Source organism: Vanellus vanellus, assembly GCF_965231255.1.
Source record: "Vanellus vanellus genome assembly, chromosome: 12".
NCBI lineage: Eukaryota > Metazoa > Chordata > Aves > Charadriiformes > Charadriidae > Vanellus > Vanellus vanellus.
The window spans coordinates 1266558-1282363 of NC_138917.1; the positions used below are offsets into that span (position 1 = coordinate 1266558).

General features: G+C 42.7%; 2 protein-coding genes across 4 annotated transcripts in view; one reads left to right on the top strand and one right to left on the bottom strand.

The window, feature by feature from the left end:
- The first annotated feature begins 567 nt into the window (after positions 1 to 567).
- On the top strand, positions 568 to 2285 carry SS18L2 (SS18 like 2). Its single transcript, XM_082489189.1, has 3 exons — positions 568 to 675; positions 821 to 897; positions 1699 to 2285. The coding sequence occupies exons 1-3, from the start codon at positions 607 to 609 to the stop codon at positions 1784 to 1786; spliced, it is 234 nt and encodes a 77-aa protein (XP_082345315.1). The 5' UTR covers positions 568 to 606; the 3' UTR covers positions 1787 to 2285.
- A 628-nt stretch (positions 2286 to 2913) lies between these two features.
- The window catches only part of GARRE1 (granule associated Rac and RHOG effector 1), a 33242-nt gene continuing 20349 nt past the window's right edge, over positions 2914 to 15806 (bottom strand). For all 3 annotated transcript variants that reach the window (XM_082489312.1, XM_082489314.1, XM_082489313.1), the window contains exons 8-13: positions 14381 to 14506; positions 12906 to 13897; positions 9419 to 9584; positions 8409 to 8543; positions 6126 to 6204; positions 2914 to 5560 (exon numbers count right to left, since the gene is read on the bottom strand). In XM_082489312.1, the coding sequence (XP_082345438.1) occupies positions 5237 to 5560; positions 6126 to 6204; positions 8409 to 8543; positions 9419 to 9584; positions 12906 to 13897; positions 14381 to 14506 (1822 nt within the window). In that variant the 3' untranslated portion in view covers positions 2914 to 5236. The remainder of the gene's footprint in view (positions 5561 to 6125; positions 6205 to 8408; positions 8544 to 9418; positions 9585 to 12905; positions 13898 to 14380; positions 14507 to 15806) is intronic.

The following is a 15806-nucleotide window of genomic DNA, read 5'->3' on the forward strand; positions in this document are numbered from 1 at the left end:
ATAACTTTTGTATAGCACTACAAGGAAGTATTTTGTAATTGGTTTCCTTATTAAGGTCAAGTAGAAGTTAAGTGATATTGTTTAGTAATGGTTTTTGCATGTTAACAACAACACCGCCTTTCGGCATCCACCAGTCATGATAATGAACCGCCGCTGAGGTGTCTGACCATAGAGGCACGCACTGTCCTGTCGCGATAACCCTGTGTACTATGCGAGGTGTCCCGGCCCTGTCGCGTTAACCGCGATAAGTTGTACAGACCCGAGATGGCGGCCCTGAGGGGAACGGCGGCCCTGAGGGGGATGGCTCCCCCCGCCGGTGGGGGGGGGAAGGGCGAGGGCCAGGCGGGTGCCCGGGAAAGCAGCACCTTGTGTACCTCGCTCCACTTTTTTTTTTTTTTATTATTATTTTTTATTTTATTTTAAACCAGAATAAACTGTTCAATAAAATAAGTCTTTTTGAGGTTATTTCTATCTCCCGGGGGCACGTTTAGCTCCACCCGGGGCGCGGGGGGGAAGGCCCTGCGGCTCCCTCCCGGGCCCCGGGTGGAGCTAAACGTGCTGAGGCGACGGTTCCCGTCAGCCTTTGCGCGGGGCCGCCGCGGCGCCATGTCGGTGGCCTTCGTGCCGGAGCGGCTGCGCGGGAAAGCCGAGGTGAACCAGGAGACGCTGCAGCGGGTGAGCGCGGGCGTGAGGGGTCGCGGCGGGAAGCGGGGGGTACGGCGGTGGCGCGGGCCGCCCTGCCGCCTCGGCTGAGGTAAGGCCGGCCCTGCCCCGGCGCGGGCGGTGAGGCGGGCGGTGACGGCGCGCTCCTGTGCCCTAGTTGCTGGAGGAGAACGACCAACTGATCCGGTGCATCGTGGAGTACCAGAGCAAGGGCCGGGCCACCGACTGCGTGCAGTAAGTGAGTCCCCGCGGGCGGGCTCCCATCCCGGCCTGGCCGCTCGCCGCCTCCTCCGGGCCAAGGCGGAAGCCCGAGCGCTTCGCAGTTCCCAGGTCCCTGAGGGGAGCGAAACGCCGTTCCTGCGTCCAGAGCTTTCCTGCCGCTGAAAAGAAAATGCGGTTGTGCTTCTTAGGAGGCGTCCCCAAAATTACCTCCACAGATCTGTAAAGCAGAACCTCCATATTCTGTATAGAATAACACCAGCTCCTTTTTGTCAAGGTTTTTGTTCTGTGGTAGTATGAAAACCAGCTCTGTCGGGCAGGCTTTCCTTCCCCCCCCCCGCCCCGTGCCTGTAAGACGCGGAGCGGCGTTTGGAGCGGAGGAGGCAGCCGGCCTGCGGCTCCGCAGCAGCTCCGCGCCTCAGCCCGGGGAGGAGGCGAGCGACCCGCGGGATGGCGGCGGCTGCACGGTCGGACCAGCCCGACAGCGGAGCCGTGCCACCCCCTGCCCCAGAGCTGCTCTCCGGCAGTGCTGCAGCTTGTCGGTATTTTGATCATATAAAGATCTTAACGTGCATGGTTACTGTCAAAGTTGATAAGAGGTACTTGGTTGGAGTGCGGTTCAGCACAGTATAGTGGGCTTTAGCACAAAACCAGCATAGGGAGGTGTGTTCCCTGATTTTTTTATTATTATTTTTAGTTTGCTGTTTCTTTCCCTAACAGCAAATATTGATCAGATTACAAAAGTGACTATTAAAGTGTGCGTAGTTTGGTAGAAGAGAACACACTTCCCAGATCACGTGTTTCTTCCTCTCCTAGGTACCAGCATATCCTGCATAGAAACCTCATTTATTTAGCTACGATTGCTGATGCGACACCGCCCAGCACGCAGAAGACAGTAGACTGACTGCACATACCTGGACACAAGCAGCAATGGTTTAAGAATCTGTAGAAGTACTTAGTTTAGAGTCCCACTTTGAGAGCTGAGAAGGTGTGCTCTTGAAAGGCAGGTAAAGTCATCCACACTTTATTAAAAACATGAATGTAGTTTTTGATGGAATAGTAGGCTAGTTTTTTCCCCATTACTATAAGCAAAACTTATGGGTGATAATTATCATAGTCCCTTTTTACCGCTGAAAAACTCTGTGTAGTGTACTTCTGAAAACAGCCGGTTTGTCGGGACAACGCTACCAGAGATGCCTTTGGAGGACTCCTGCCGTCTCACTGAAGCAGAGACTGTTCCATGACAGAGGCTGTATAATACCAGGGTAAAGCATTTAGCTGGGTAACTCCTGACTCCAGCATGACGAAGCCAGTCATACATTGCCATGTACATAAGTAATAGACTGCTTTGTGCCTTGTATCATAGGAATTGTGCTTAATAAACAAAAGATGTTCTTTCTAAATTACAGTATATTCTGGATTAATGTAACACGTTAAAGGAGCAGCTCAGTGATTTAGTGACGTAAAAATGTTAACTTTTCTAGGAAAGATGGGACTGCTGCATAACTTGGAGCAATTAAGTGCAAGGCAGGAATCAAGCCTATTATTAAGGCTGCGTGTTTGCCCTAGTTGTGTCAAGACTTTTTGCTTGAAATGCTCTGTACTACTGACTCTGTAAACAAGTAAATTCTTGCATAATCAAAATAGATTCATGCACTTCCTGGGTATTTGTCAACATTTATGGTCAGCTGTGTGCTTACTTGCAGACAACTCGGACAGGGCATTTCAGCAGCACGATTAACATAATTGCCTTGATAAACTCCTGCCCTGCCCCCTGCCAGGACTATTACTTTTTGCTCCCAACCATGAAAACTATTTACTCCCATGGCTAAAAATGCAAGTAACTTGCAAGTAAAATGCAAGTCACCGGCACTGCTCATTCAAAGTCACTGCTAGGGCGTTTTCTGCATCGTGGTCATGGGTGCAGTCTACTTGAAGAAGTAGCCTTAAAGATGCTTCAGCTTGTACAGTGCATAAAGTTCATTTTATAGGATGAGTCAGTAAGTAGGCAGTTGACAATTTCCAAACTGTTAAATAAGCCCATGTTAATGAAATAAGATCTTTGTTTACAAACCAAAGTTACAGTTTAAGGTGCTGCTCATTTTCAGCAAGGTGCATATTTTAAACAGGTATGACGTATTAAATGTATATCTTTAATAAAGCAAATAGTTTACTTTTACAGAAGCTTTAAAATACAAAATGTACAGTTCCAGTTCAGAAGCGTTAGCTATTCACAAGAAGCACTGCAATAAGGGTAAGTTAACTAAGCACCAAACCCTTGCACTTGGCAGTGTAAGTGAAGTTTAATGGCAAGACTCGTTTGCCAAGTGCAACAATTCTTAAAATCACCAGTGTTCAGAACAATTGGAAGCAGAGGACAGAGTAGCACCTACGTGGTCAGAATGCAGACAAACTTTCTTGGTTTTCACAATTCACTTATGTAGGTCCAGAAACTTGCCAGCATTTGTAATTATGGATAAACTGCAAAAACTAGAGCAAGAATTTTGGCACTTGTTAGAAAAAGTTCAAAATTAAGTGTTTTCATTAACTTCCATTTTGGTCTTGGTATGAATAAGCAGTAAGTACAACCAAATTTAGGATTTAATATTAGATCTAAATGACAAGATTTAGGAAACTCAAAACCAGTCATCAAGTTAAATAACCACTAACATATTCAGCAGAGGGTTTTCAAAATTATAGTAGTACAGACCATTAACAATTTACAGACAGAAGCCACACTGATTGTGCAAAGCACGTTACTGTAAAAAGTCTATGTACAGCAAACAAATCTTTGTAAACATGGTAAGTATGAAGTCTCAGAAAACATGGTGACAATATCATAAATACAGGCAACATTGGCATCCTCAAACAACACAAAAGGTAACAATCTGGGCCTGCAAATAGAGCCCGTCACCAGACAAACAAAAACGGTGGATGGGTTTTTAAATACCCAAATGTTTTAATAGTTTTAGTGTTGTGTATACTTTTTATTTTTATATATATATATATATAACGTATTTATTTTTTGGTATCTTTAGATATAGATGTACTTCGTTTGTAAGAACAAAAACAACAAATGTGCTTTATCTTCATTGAAAAATTATGTAGTTAGAACTAATAACCCATTTTGCTAGTAGTTAACATATTAGAATGATATGACTTAAGAAAAATACAAAAATAAGATTAATACTGTCAAAACTCTTATACCAGAAAATATTGTGGTTTTTAGACTCTTTCAAAGATGAAATATGAAAATTTAAATAAGCTCTAGCTATATAAAGAATCTTCTGTAATCTCAATTAATATACAGCGGGACAGCTATACATATATTTTACCATTGTTCTTCAACTTTTAAGCACCAGTCACTCTCCCGGATCCACTTTGGTTGGAAGATTATTCCTAATTCCACAGGTTCACTTAATGGCACATATTGACTGCAAATAATTACTTTATCGTTTTAAAAAAAATAATGTTCTTCTAACTAACTGCTACCCCACGTTTCAGTTTAGTATCTTCTGAGCCAGCTCACAATTTTTAATCAACTGTAGCATCTGAAATAAGACTTTAAATATATGTGAGTAGTCTTTCAGGCTATGCTTTCACACGCTTAAGGAGCACTGTGTGGATAATGCCTTTGGCCAAACGAAGCAGTAAGAAATGGTGTGTTTATGAGAACCAGTGTCTCATTATCCACACAGATGCCATCTACTTTAGCAGCGCAGGTAACGCTTGTGACACAAGGTTGAGCGGTTCTGCTGATCTTTACTTAGAGTAAGGAAACTACCACAAAACTCAATTTCGCAACTGTTCGTGCAGCAGTTCCGTAATGAACTCACTTGTGTGGCACACGAAAAGCTGCTGTTGCACTTCATTTTAAAAAAGGTGCCCCAGGCCATTTATGGGGAATACAAAGGCTTTACAGCCCGTCCGTTAGAAATTTAAACACAGCGTTGAGCAAAGTGACCGCTATATATTTGCTTCAACATAGTCAATGTGTTTCAGTAAGATGTTTAACTATAAATCTATATGAAAAATACCTATAAAATACAGTGTTTCTCGGATGGTAGTCCTTCAGCAGTTCTTCTAAAAAAAAGGTTTTGAAAGTAAAGGCAATATACACATTTTTAAAAGCATTTCTACATCACAGTTTTGGGCTGTTTCATGTACATCGAACAAACATATTGGCCGTATTTGCTCAGCACTGTAAATCACAATTCAAGAGTTTGTAATCTCACCCAAACCCCCTCAATTCCATATTTAATGAGATAAACAGGATATAGCCAATACACAACTGTGAAACAAAGTATACGTAGCACATTTGGCCCTGTGCTGCATTTTCCCATGTGAGAAGCCGTTAGTACTGATGCAGGTACGATGGTCTGCGTTCGTGCTTTACTGGGAAAGATTTAAAGCCCTTATTCATCTGTTTGTGCTGGGAAGCCTGTGGCTGCGATTGCTGCTGCTGCGCGTAGGCGAAGTTGGAGGAAATGGCTGCAGCGGGGGCACAGTCGCTGGCTGCCGCCCACACGGGTGACTGGAGGATCTGCATGGTGTCGCCCCACTGGCCGGCAGGGCCGCTCAGTGGGTACAGAGAGGTGCTCTGGCTGGGCAGCGTGTTGGTGACCGAGGATGCGTGCTGCCAGGGCGCCTTCGGAGGCCAGGTTTTGGTTTTATTGTCCTGAGAAAACGAGAGTAGCTGCGTTGGGTTTTTTTGTTTGAATGCCGAAACGCTTCTTTTTTGAGACAATACTTAACGTGTCATCCCCTCCTTCAGACATTCCCAGAAAATTAATTTATGTTTGAAAGTAGAATTGATGCATATATGTATATAGCACTCCCAATTCTTAAAATACCTGCCCATTGAAAATTTTCTTTACTTCACCACGTTTGCTTGACACATAGTAGCCCCGCTCTACATCACATTTCCAGCAAGACAGATAACTCTGGTGATAGTTTTCTCTGCACAGACAATTAAAATTGACAGTGTTGCCTCTTCGCTTAACTTGAAATCTTTGTTTTCATGATAATTTCTGCTACAAGGGAAAAAGATAGGCGATTCCCACTTCAATGTTTAAACTTGGCAACTTTGGTAAAAGCAGCTAGTGCTACTTGAGTGCAGAGGGTCTGGGTTTAGCTGAGGCAAGGAACCTGGAGATCCAGGTGCTGTTCTACCTGTTTCCTGGTGTAAACCACCCCAAAATGCAAACAGGAGGAATGACTAAGCAAAGCCATTTCCAGCTTACCTGATTACGGTCATCTGCCGCAGAGAGCAAAGGTGGTGATGGCAGCGTACTGGGTTCCTGTTCGCCACTACTGTGTTTTCTGCCCAAAAAAAGTGTGACATTTACTTTTTAAAAAAAATAAAACGAATCACCCACATTAATCTGCCACTGACATATCCCATTCTGTAGTTTCAGTCTGTCAGACTTGACAGCCTCGATTGTGTACTGATGTTTCATGGTGTTTCGTGTATTTTTGCTCAGTACTGGTAAAAGAACCGCTGCAGAAAGAAATCCATTACCGAACACTGTCAGGGGCTTGAGAGTGCAGTACTGCTCTGAGCTACAGCTTCAGCTTCAGCAACACGCACACGTTTCTGCAGAGGTGGAAGGAAGATGGGCTAGTCTTTTGCCCACTTTGAAGAAATGTGCCTTTTTTCTTCTATTATTTTTTTTTAAAGTATCTTTCCTGAAGTAACTTTACAGACAAGACAAATGAAACAGTCGAGCAAACAAAACATCTGCTGAAGCACCGTGACTTTGCTGACAAAAAATGGTATATCTTTGGTTTAAATTTGTGGCCTGATACCAAATAGAATCCTTCACCATATGTGCATTCTGGAAGGTTCCCCCCCCCCCCCCCCCCTTTTTTGGGGTGGGGGGGTGGTGGGGGGGTGGGTTGTGCTTAGATTAAAGCAGAATCTTTTATCCCTTCATCCTTCATTTAAAAAAAAAAAAAAAAAAATCACCGTGCTCCCATCATCACTCCACAGGTGAGCAGTCCTTCGCAGGTCAGCTTTAGATTGCTCAACCCTTTCGCCTTCTCTTACTGCGGAGTTGTAGCTATGGTCTTTGTCAGGCCCTCCCCTGTACAATGTTTTTCTTCATAGAAGTAACCTAAGACAGCAGCACTGTTACTTCAGCCCAAGTTTTTATTTAATGAGGCACACACTTTGGGAACTTCCTTCTGCTCCGCTTTTCAGAACACTACATAAAGCACAGGCTTTTGATCTTATTGCTCCCTGATCAGTCTCTCGATAGTGGGGGGCTTGGCAGATTAATTCACCTATTATATCCTTACTGTGTTTTCCTTCCCTGCTGCTTTTTTAAAAACCACAAATAATTACTGCTTTTTCTGTGACTGCTTATTAGATAGCTCTCTTCCATTAATTTCAATTCAGCATTCATTGAAGCTCAATTCCTGTCCCCTCTCTATAAAGTCCTAGTAAATGCAGAAATTCAGCAAAAGCTCTTCTTTCCGTCAGTTCCTTTCAAGCCGCTTGCCTTAGTTTCATCTTCAGCATCGCTGTACTCCCTTTCTGGCAATGCACATCAGCTATCCAGGGGTAACCTGCAGGAAACATCCACTGACCGTCTGCCACCAAAAAGCAGAGAGAATCTTTCATCTAAATGTATTGACTCTAAATTATCCTGTGATCTAAACAGTAAGGCGATATTTAGCCACAGAACCAGCTTATTTTATTTTTAGAAAAGGCTTTGAAAAAGAGTTTGAGAGCATGATGCCATATTGGAATTCGGTTGGTATTCATGCTTTATCTTGTGCCTTTTATTATTTTTTTAATTGCTTCATCTATGGAATCACTTCCAGCCCTTCAGGAATGCAGAAAGTAACTGTTGTGATCCGTACTGCTGCTTTTAAGTGGATTGTTCATAGCTGAGAACGCTGGCTTAGTTACGTTACTAAGCTTAGTTATGAATGCGGTTAAGCCTCCTCTTCATGTTATCAGAAATAAAGGCCCAAAGAGGTGTTTATTTACAACTACTAAAATGGCCGTGTGGGCAAGGCGAGACAGAAGTTATCTGCAGCGTTTCTTTAGCGCCACAAAGTTGCAGCAGACCCCAGGAAACAGGGACTTGCAGGTATCAAACCGCACCAGGTGAGGGACAGGACAAAGCTGCCATGAAGTACGGAGCTGAGCACACCGATTCAGAGATGATCTCTAAGGCCTCAGTAGTTCAGAAAGAAGCGTCATCCAAAATGGATTACCTTGCAAGAGGGAAAGCATCAGATCTTTTCTAGACATGCTGAATTTCAGCTAAAAACTAGCTATTTGCACAGACGCTAGTTTGTTTGAGATGACAGCTACAAACAGAACTCAATTTTGGTATCCCTGGCATTAAAGTCAGATACACCATACACTGATCGTATCGTCAGCGTTTCATACTTCACTGACATTTCTATACCTTTGTTTAATTGGGATGAGCTTCCTTTGTGTGGCTACTCAAAGTATCAAAAAAAAAAAAAAAATATTAGCAAGTGGTGTTATTCCTGTTCGTTTCGCTCACCTTCTCTGCTTTACAGCAGCAACAAGGTCTGGCCCTGAGAACATGGAGAACAAGCTGTCCCCGTTAGCTGAGGAGGTCTCGTCACTGGAGCTGGCAGAGTCTCCTTGAGTACCAGACCAGCTATTTGTAACATCACTGCAAGACAAAGAGTTGTATTAGTCCTCGTACCTGGAGCACCTGGGGCAGGCCCTGCGCCCCGGTTAGTCGCGCTGGGTCTGTGTCACAGGTGGTACCTCGGGACACAAAAGCTTCAATACTTTGTGAAATGTACCAGTAGTACAAACACTTTCACTTCTTTACTCCTGAAGAACACATCACTGCTTTGTCTTTTACAGTCGCTTCATATAAAATTTACCAAATGAACTATATAAATGAAAAGTGCCTCTCCTGGTCAGGAAGGAGAAAGGTTTGGGATTTCTAAGCACCGCAAAGCTGAGCTAGGACACGTACTCGTCCTAGTTGGTTTATGCTAGCTTGAGAATCATAGCTGTTACATCATGGACACGTGGACAGAGGATTCCGAAATACTTCTGTTGTAATAAACAGCTACAGTTTGGAAGAGATGAAGAACTACTGACATACTTGCTGTAAGGTACTGGGACGTGCCTTACAGAAGCCAGATTAAGTGGCTAAAATCTGGAAAGCTGAATTCAGTCAGGTGCTGCAACTTTCATAGCATCACTCTTCATCAAAACTAGGTCTTAAAGGTTTTCAAAATACTGAAAGAAACCCCTTCTGAACAAATCTGTGCTATAAATTCCGTATTTCCTCTGTCAGAGTCGAAGTCAGTGTACGTTCCACTCTAAAGACGACACCAAACCCGCATCAGTGCTTCGGCCTCAGCAACGCAGGAAGGGCTCACATTTTTCACTTTTGATATAATGGAGTGCAGCTTTCACAGATGCAGCAGCAATTGGAAAAAAAACACCCAGTATTCCCCCCTTCTGCCATGTTTGAGTGTAAAATAGAGCCATATACAATAAAAACACGTAGCCTGCCGAATCTCTTACCCTTCTGTGAAATATTCAGGGAAGGGCCAGGTTTTATGAGGATCATCAGGAAGAGGCCAGTTGCTGCGCGTGGTGCTCGGGCGACGGACATGCTGTGCTTGCCGTTTTTGTTGCATAGCCTGGTTGACCCCAGCAACATAGCGGGCAAATTCTGGATCAGAGCCAACTGAATAAAAGAAACCAAGAAGTCAGTTGCTGACATTCAGCTATTACTACAGCAGTTATCCCCCTCATCTAATCCTTTAGGCTTGACCATACCCCACAACAGAAAATAATTCCCTCACTGACAATAAGTGCCAGACAACAGTTGATACCTCTTCACGGAGCAGTGGAGAACACTGAATGCGAAATGTTTTTGAGAAGTAGATCCGCTCCACGGCGGATAACAATTCTCCCAGGGAAGCCCTCTGCATTCCACCAGGGGAATCGTATTTGTCACCAGGATCACGTCTGTACACAGAGAGGTTGCCTACCCCATCAGCAGACACTGACGGAATTAAAGCCTGCACGTTTATCCAAGCTTAGAGGAAAAGAGCATATCAATTATTATCGTTGATTCCAGACTGCGACATGATTTCTGGCTGTGTTGCGGTCTTGCCTACTTCAACAAAGCACAACATCAGATTGATTGTATTAGAACACACAGCCCAGAAATTACCTGTGCCCTACGGAAACCAGACAACCATTTCAAAAACATTCTGATCCTGATCTGCAAAATATTTCAGAATAAGATTGATATTTACATTAAAAAAGGTAATTCTTAAAAATAAAAATTCTTCCAGAGTGCTTTCTATGTCCCAAGCATCTGGTACGCGATCCAATCCATGATAAGCATGATCTTGAGCAGACACAGCGAAAGCCTTAATCCAAGTGTGTTTTAAAAGCTCAGTTGATCAGAGCAAATAATTCATGTATTAAAAAGAATGCTGTTATGAGGTTTCCACAGCTTCTCACTCTTTTTGCCTCCCCCCCCTCCCCCCCCTTTTTCTTTTTTTTTTTTTTGAGGAAAAACTTTGCCATCTGCCTGGATTTATGGCAAATGTCTAGACTACATGCGGAGTAACTGCAGTAGGCAGTACAGCGCTACCGCCTTGCTGCTGTCAGCTTTACACAAGGAGTGATGACTGAAGAAGATGCAAGAAGCATGCCGAGCTGGGAGAGCAGGAGTCAGCCTGTGGGAGGTGTCCCTACCTTCCATTCGGCATTTAGAGGAAAAGTTCCCTCCTTTTCATTTGGCACGTTCAGAAAAGAGCAGCTCCACAGTGTTTTGTTGGATACACATTAAAACAACAATGAAAAGAATAACCTTTGTTTCTACACATTCTTTATTATATAAGCAAGGGACAGCACTATCCGACAGCTGCAGAGAAGCAGAATATTCCCACTAATACTTGTTCTCCTTGAGAAACAGCTTCATGTCGATTGAAGCTGAGGCTGGAAGCTAGACAGATCCTCAGGTCCCAGTTCAGATTCTAGAGGTCATGCACGGTTTTTCCCTGTAGATGGCATTAAGTGTGAAATTACTCTTCTATTCAAAATAGCAACTTGTGCTGATTTTTACCTCAATAAAAACATATCAGGTAAACAGCTATTTATCAGATGTTTTTTATTTTATTCTTCAACATCTGTGAAAATATAATGCAAGAGACCTGGACATATCAACGGTCCTTCTACTAGCTCTTACAATAACATTCCTTCATCAAGTTCTTCCAGATGATAAAAGTAGTGCAAAATACATTTTTGGTAGCTAGTTAAGTCTTTGACATGAAAAGCCATCAATTTTATAAATTCTTAATTAGCAGATTTGCATCTGAAAAGAGACATCATTTTCAGGCTCTAAGAATATTTATCCAAAAAGCAATGCCATTTGTTTCAAATGACAAATGAACAAAGTCCTAAGACAGTTTGGAAATGAAGAAGTGTTTTTTGTTGTAAAGTTTTCAGTACCACACTAACTACAGCTTGAACTGGAAATCCCTTCATCACAGCTCAACCTGGCAAGTTATATGAAGAAAAGTTATCTTTCCAGTGGAAAAAACTATTTGATTGGAGTTTTTTTGTTTTGTTTTGTTTTTTTAAACCCCAGATTTGTGGAAAATATTGTCACTTTAACTGTAGAAACATGTACCTTAATCCACAGAGCACCGTTTATCAACTTAACTACATCACCTTTTCAGAGTATCACTTTCAAAGTCGCTGACATTCATCATGTCAAATGGAACAAAACAAGTAGCTTCATGTAGATCGAAAGGAGAGTACTACAGACATAAAATGGATTCAAAATCCTAAAATTGCCAGCCCTTCATACATACGCATTTTTTCCCTACGCATACATGGTAGGGTTTGGTGCTTGGTGGAAATAATTTTATCCTTTCTTAAAGGCTGTACCAATCCTGAAGTACATACCATAAGTATGTTTAAATAAGGTGATGCTAATTCAGACTTACAATTGGTAAGAAGCTTTTGATAACGTAACTATGATGCCTATTTTTGCTTTATAAACTCCACTAATTTATCAATTAAGTTGTCAAAATAACTATCAAAGTTATGAGTCAAATGAGCTGGTTTCTGAGATGCCTACGCAGTCCAAACACACACATACGTGCAAATGGGCACAGGAAAAGGATTCCTGGTTTGGTAAAAGGTTTTCCTGTTCTGGTGCTGCCTCTCTCCAGGCACTCTTCATAAATGCACACTGCAAAGTTTCTGTAGCTATGTTCCAGGCCAACAGAAATTACATTTATGAGAGAATAGATTTGTAAATTGTTCTTCATACTATTGTCAGAAGAATTCATTAATCTCCTCTTAGACTCCACAGTCAATTTCATAGTCTTTAGCTATTTGCTTTTAGCTATAAAATTTTATCTGACTTCATCTCCATCAATAATCCCTCTACATTTACAATTTATTGGTGGTTCAGACACATCTGGCAAACCACACAGCACTTGCTCTTTAGTCTCTAACCCTGCGGCATCCAAGCCTTTCACTGTGGGAACAGCAGTAGAACAGGAACCAGTGTGACTCCCGCGAAACTGCAGGGATATGGGAAGATGCGACCCGGCTGTACCTCCAGACTGCAAGACTGGTAAAGAGCAGGAAGGATCGTTTTGGGGAAAGGTAAAATATGTAAGTTCAAGAGTTTGAATTTAAACAATTTTAGAAATTAACAATAGGAGGAACATCATCTGTAAGTATCTGTTTCAATACTTCTATGTGGTCCATACAGAAAAGGTGAGAACTCCTACAACTGGGACAAGAAACAAGGAATTTATTTGCATTCTTATTTATTAATGAAAGTTGCTTGTACTGTAGTTCACCTTCTGTTAAAAAAGAGAAGAGGCATATGTATAAACACCTGCTTGCCTTTGTAAGCAGCCCAGCGTCCGGTGCATAGCACTTGGAGATGGCAGTTATTGCTGGCAATATTGAACAGTATTCATTGTAAAAGGACTCTTATAGAAAACATAATAAAGGAAAAGACACACACCTGCAGGGTCAAAAGGCAGAATTTCTCCCAACATCCCAAACACTCCATCAGTTTGGTCACGATTTGGCCACGTGTTGTTTCTAGGTCCTTGTGGTTTCTGTCCTAACATCTCTGACATCATATTGTCCATATAGCTGCTCACAAGACCCAAGCTGTACAAATCGGAGCTTAAATCTGAAAAACCAGGGTTGTTCCACTGGTTTATATGAGACAATCCCGCCCCGACAGCTTGGACCGGCTGCTGCGAAGAGTTAGTCAGCCATTTGGCAGGTACGCGTTGCTGTGGTCCAATAGGTTGAAGCAAATGTTGGTAATACTGCATTTGCTGCTGCTGCTGCTTTTGTGACTGCTGTTGCTGTGACAAGCCCTGCTGAGAAGGATGCAGTGGTGTGTGAGAGACAGACTGCGGCTGCTGTTGTACTGTTCCCGATTTCTGCTCTGTTGCTGTAGAGGATGCAACAGAGTTCCTTCTTTTCACCATCGGAGAAGCCTGCTGGGATTTGCCCATGTTAAAACCAGACAAGAAATCGATAACATCCTGCATTTCTTGGTCAGTTGGTAAATTCATACCTTTGTCATCCTTGCCGTCATCCGGCTTGAAGAAGTTGTCCCGTCTTTCAACCAGAAACCCATTCACTAGCTGATTATTTGTGCTCTGAATTGACTGCAGCGGATCTGCGGTCCTCGGAAAATTACCAATGTTCAAGATGCTTTGTAACCGTGCATCTATGTTAGTGGGCATTTTAGCTTTCTCCTCTGAGTTGGAACTTATGAAGACATTTTTGGAAGGTGTATTGGGGATTGAATAACTTCCAGTATTACTTGTACTGGTGCAGGAAGTTTTTTTTGTAAACCGTGAAGTCAGTTTTGAGAACGTCTTTTGTAGACCACCTGAAGATTTGCTTCCATTTCCGGATGGCATGTCAACTTGATTCCCAAAGTCTGAGATTTCACGCTGTAACTGGATCTGAATACACGGCAAAGCTTGCTCCCTGCATCAACAAAAACATGCATCAGGTGGCTTGATACACGTAACTGAGTTGGTACTTTGGAGGAAAATGTGTATTTGGGTAATAGCCAGTGGAAGAAACAATCCCAAAGACTGCCAGGTTCACCAGCTACTTCTTGTGGTAACAATGCAAATTATTACTAGTATTTGCAATAGCATTCACTACTTTCCATTCCTTAAGAAATTTTAATTGTGCTTCAAGACCTAAATGGAGATTAATGTAATATAAATCAAGTATTTTTCTAAGAGAATACTTCTGTACACTGGCATAAGCTGCTGGTTTAAGATGACTGCTGTATCTCTGCATGTACCCAACAAGGTACCTATGTAAATTACCAATTTCTCGCTCTCGGTTTGACCCCTCCTGATGAACCGGTACCATCAAATTCCTCAGTACAGATCTTTCAACAATGACAGCTTTGTTTAAACTAGGAAAGTAGAGCACGAGGCTCAAGAGAAGACGTACCTTCCTTCCTTCCACCTGTGTGTGTCAAACACAGCGGTATAGAGCACATCTACTAGTCCCAAAGTCTTCTCTGGATCCAGACTCCTCTGGAGCAAAGACATTGTTGCTGGATCTTCTTTCAGACACCTGTAATCATTAAGTTTAACTTAAAAATCAAAATTTTTATTTTTTACATGGAACAATTTTCCCATGCTGATCAGATAAAAGGCCAATCAATGCACCACTGCTGCTCCCACAGAGGTGCAACCAGTAAAGGCAGCATACCGTATGAATGCCTGAGGGCTCCTAAAAACTGCACCTGCAGCCCCACTTACTTTCTGCTGCTGAATATACAACTAATCTAATGGTAAAATTAAGAATTACATAATTTATTTTAAAATCATGATGAATGATTAGCTCTTTTGCTGAGCAGGTGTAATTCAGGCTCAGAGGTAAGAACTAAAAAATACACAAAGCTCATCTCTGGAAAACAGCAAAAGCGCTGAACGGGTGCGCTCTGGAACCAGCGCCGGGAACCAGCCCCCAGCCTGACAGACTCCCTGGGGAAAGGACTCGGCATATCCCACAGCCTGGGGAAGATGGTACTGAGCTGTGAAGATGCAGGATTAGTGAATTTTCCTCATTAACAGCACAGAATTAGGACTGAATTTGAGGTGAAATCAGAATAACTTAAACCTAAATATTAGCACAATCGTCAAGTGCTTACGGAGCCGCTCGAGCAGCCGAGTAAAGAGGCACTCTCCCCGTGTGTCAGCAGGCGGAGCTCTTCCAGAGCGCACAAAGCCTGGCTCAGAGCGCAACGCATTAATTTAGTTCCTTCATACTAGAGCAATTTACATAAAGAGAACAGAGAAGTGCCAGTTTATACTCTATAGAAGAATTAAAGATGTATTTGGGTAAACAGACTATCAGTTGACTCGTACTTCTGGATGTGCCACTGGTACCACTAGTAACAGGCTCTCTCATGAAGGATTCGGATGAATGAGCTGCGTTGTACTGAAATTCTAACCCCGAGTACTCCCAAGTAAGAAGGAAAGGAAGTGTTCTGATTCAAAATCGTTGTTTCAAAAGGGAAGAAATCTTCACCTAAACTGCAGATTAATCCTACCATTCTTTCCTAGGCAGGCAACTAAACTGGTAGGAATAGCGTCTCTCGGACCACAGAGTTCTGCGGCTCATGACAGCATGGAAACAGCAGCTCAGTGAAGAAGGAGCTAAGGCTGTCATACTCATCTCATCTAATTCCTGGCCTTCCTGAGGTAACAGCTCTGAGGACCTGCTGGGGAGGAGCATAACAGTAATACTATGGGATTTTTTTTTTTTTTTTTTTTTTAAAACCTTCTCTTTCATCATCATGCTTTTCCTTTTTCTTCAAAAGTCTGTTTTAGTGTCCCAGCACTGCCTCTCTTCTGTTGCCTCCAGCAGA

What these genes read in the sequence shown, in the direction of transcription:
- SS18L2 (XM_082489189.1), top strand. Translation starts at nt 607, where the DNA reads ATGTCGGTGGCCTTCGTGCCGGAGCGGCTGCGCGGGAAAGCCGAGGTG. An exon ending in ACCAGGAGACGCTGCAGCGG is followed by an intron (nt 676 to 820) that starts GTGAGCGCGGGC and finishes CCTGTGCCCTAG; the next exon opens with TTGCTGGAGGAGAACGACCA. An exon ending in CGGGCCACCGACTGCGTGCA is followed by an intron (nt 898 to 1,698) that starts GTAAGTGAGTCC and finishes TTCCTCTCCTAG; the next exon opens with GTACCAGCATATCCTGCATA.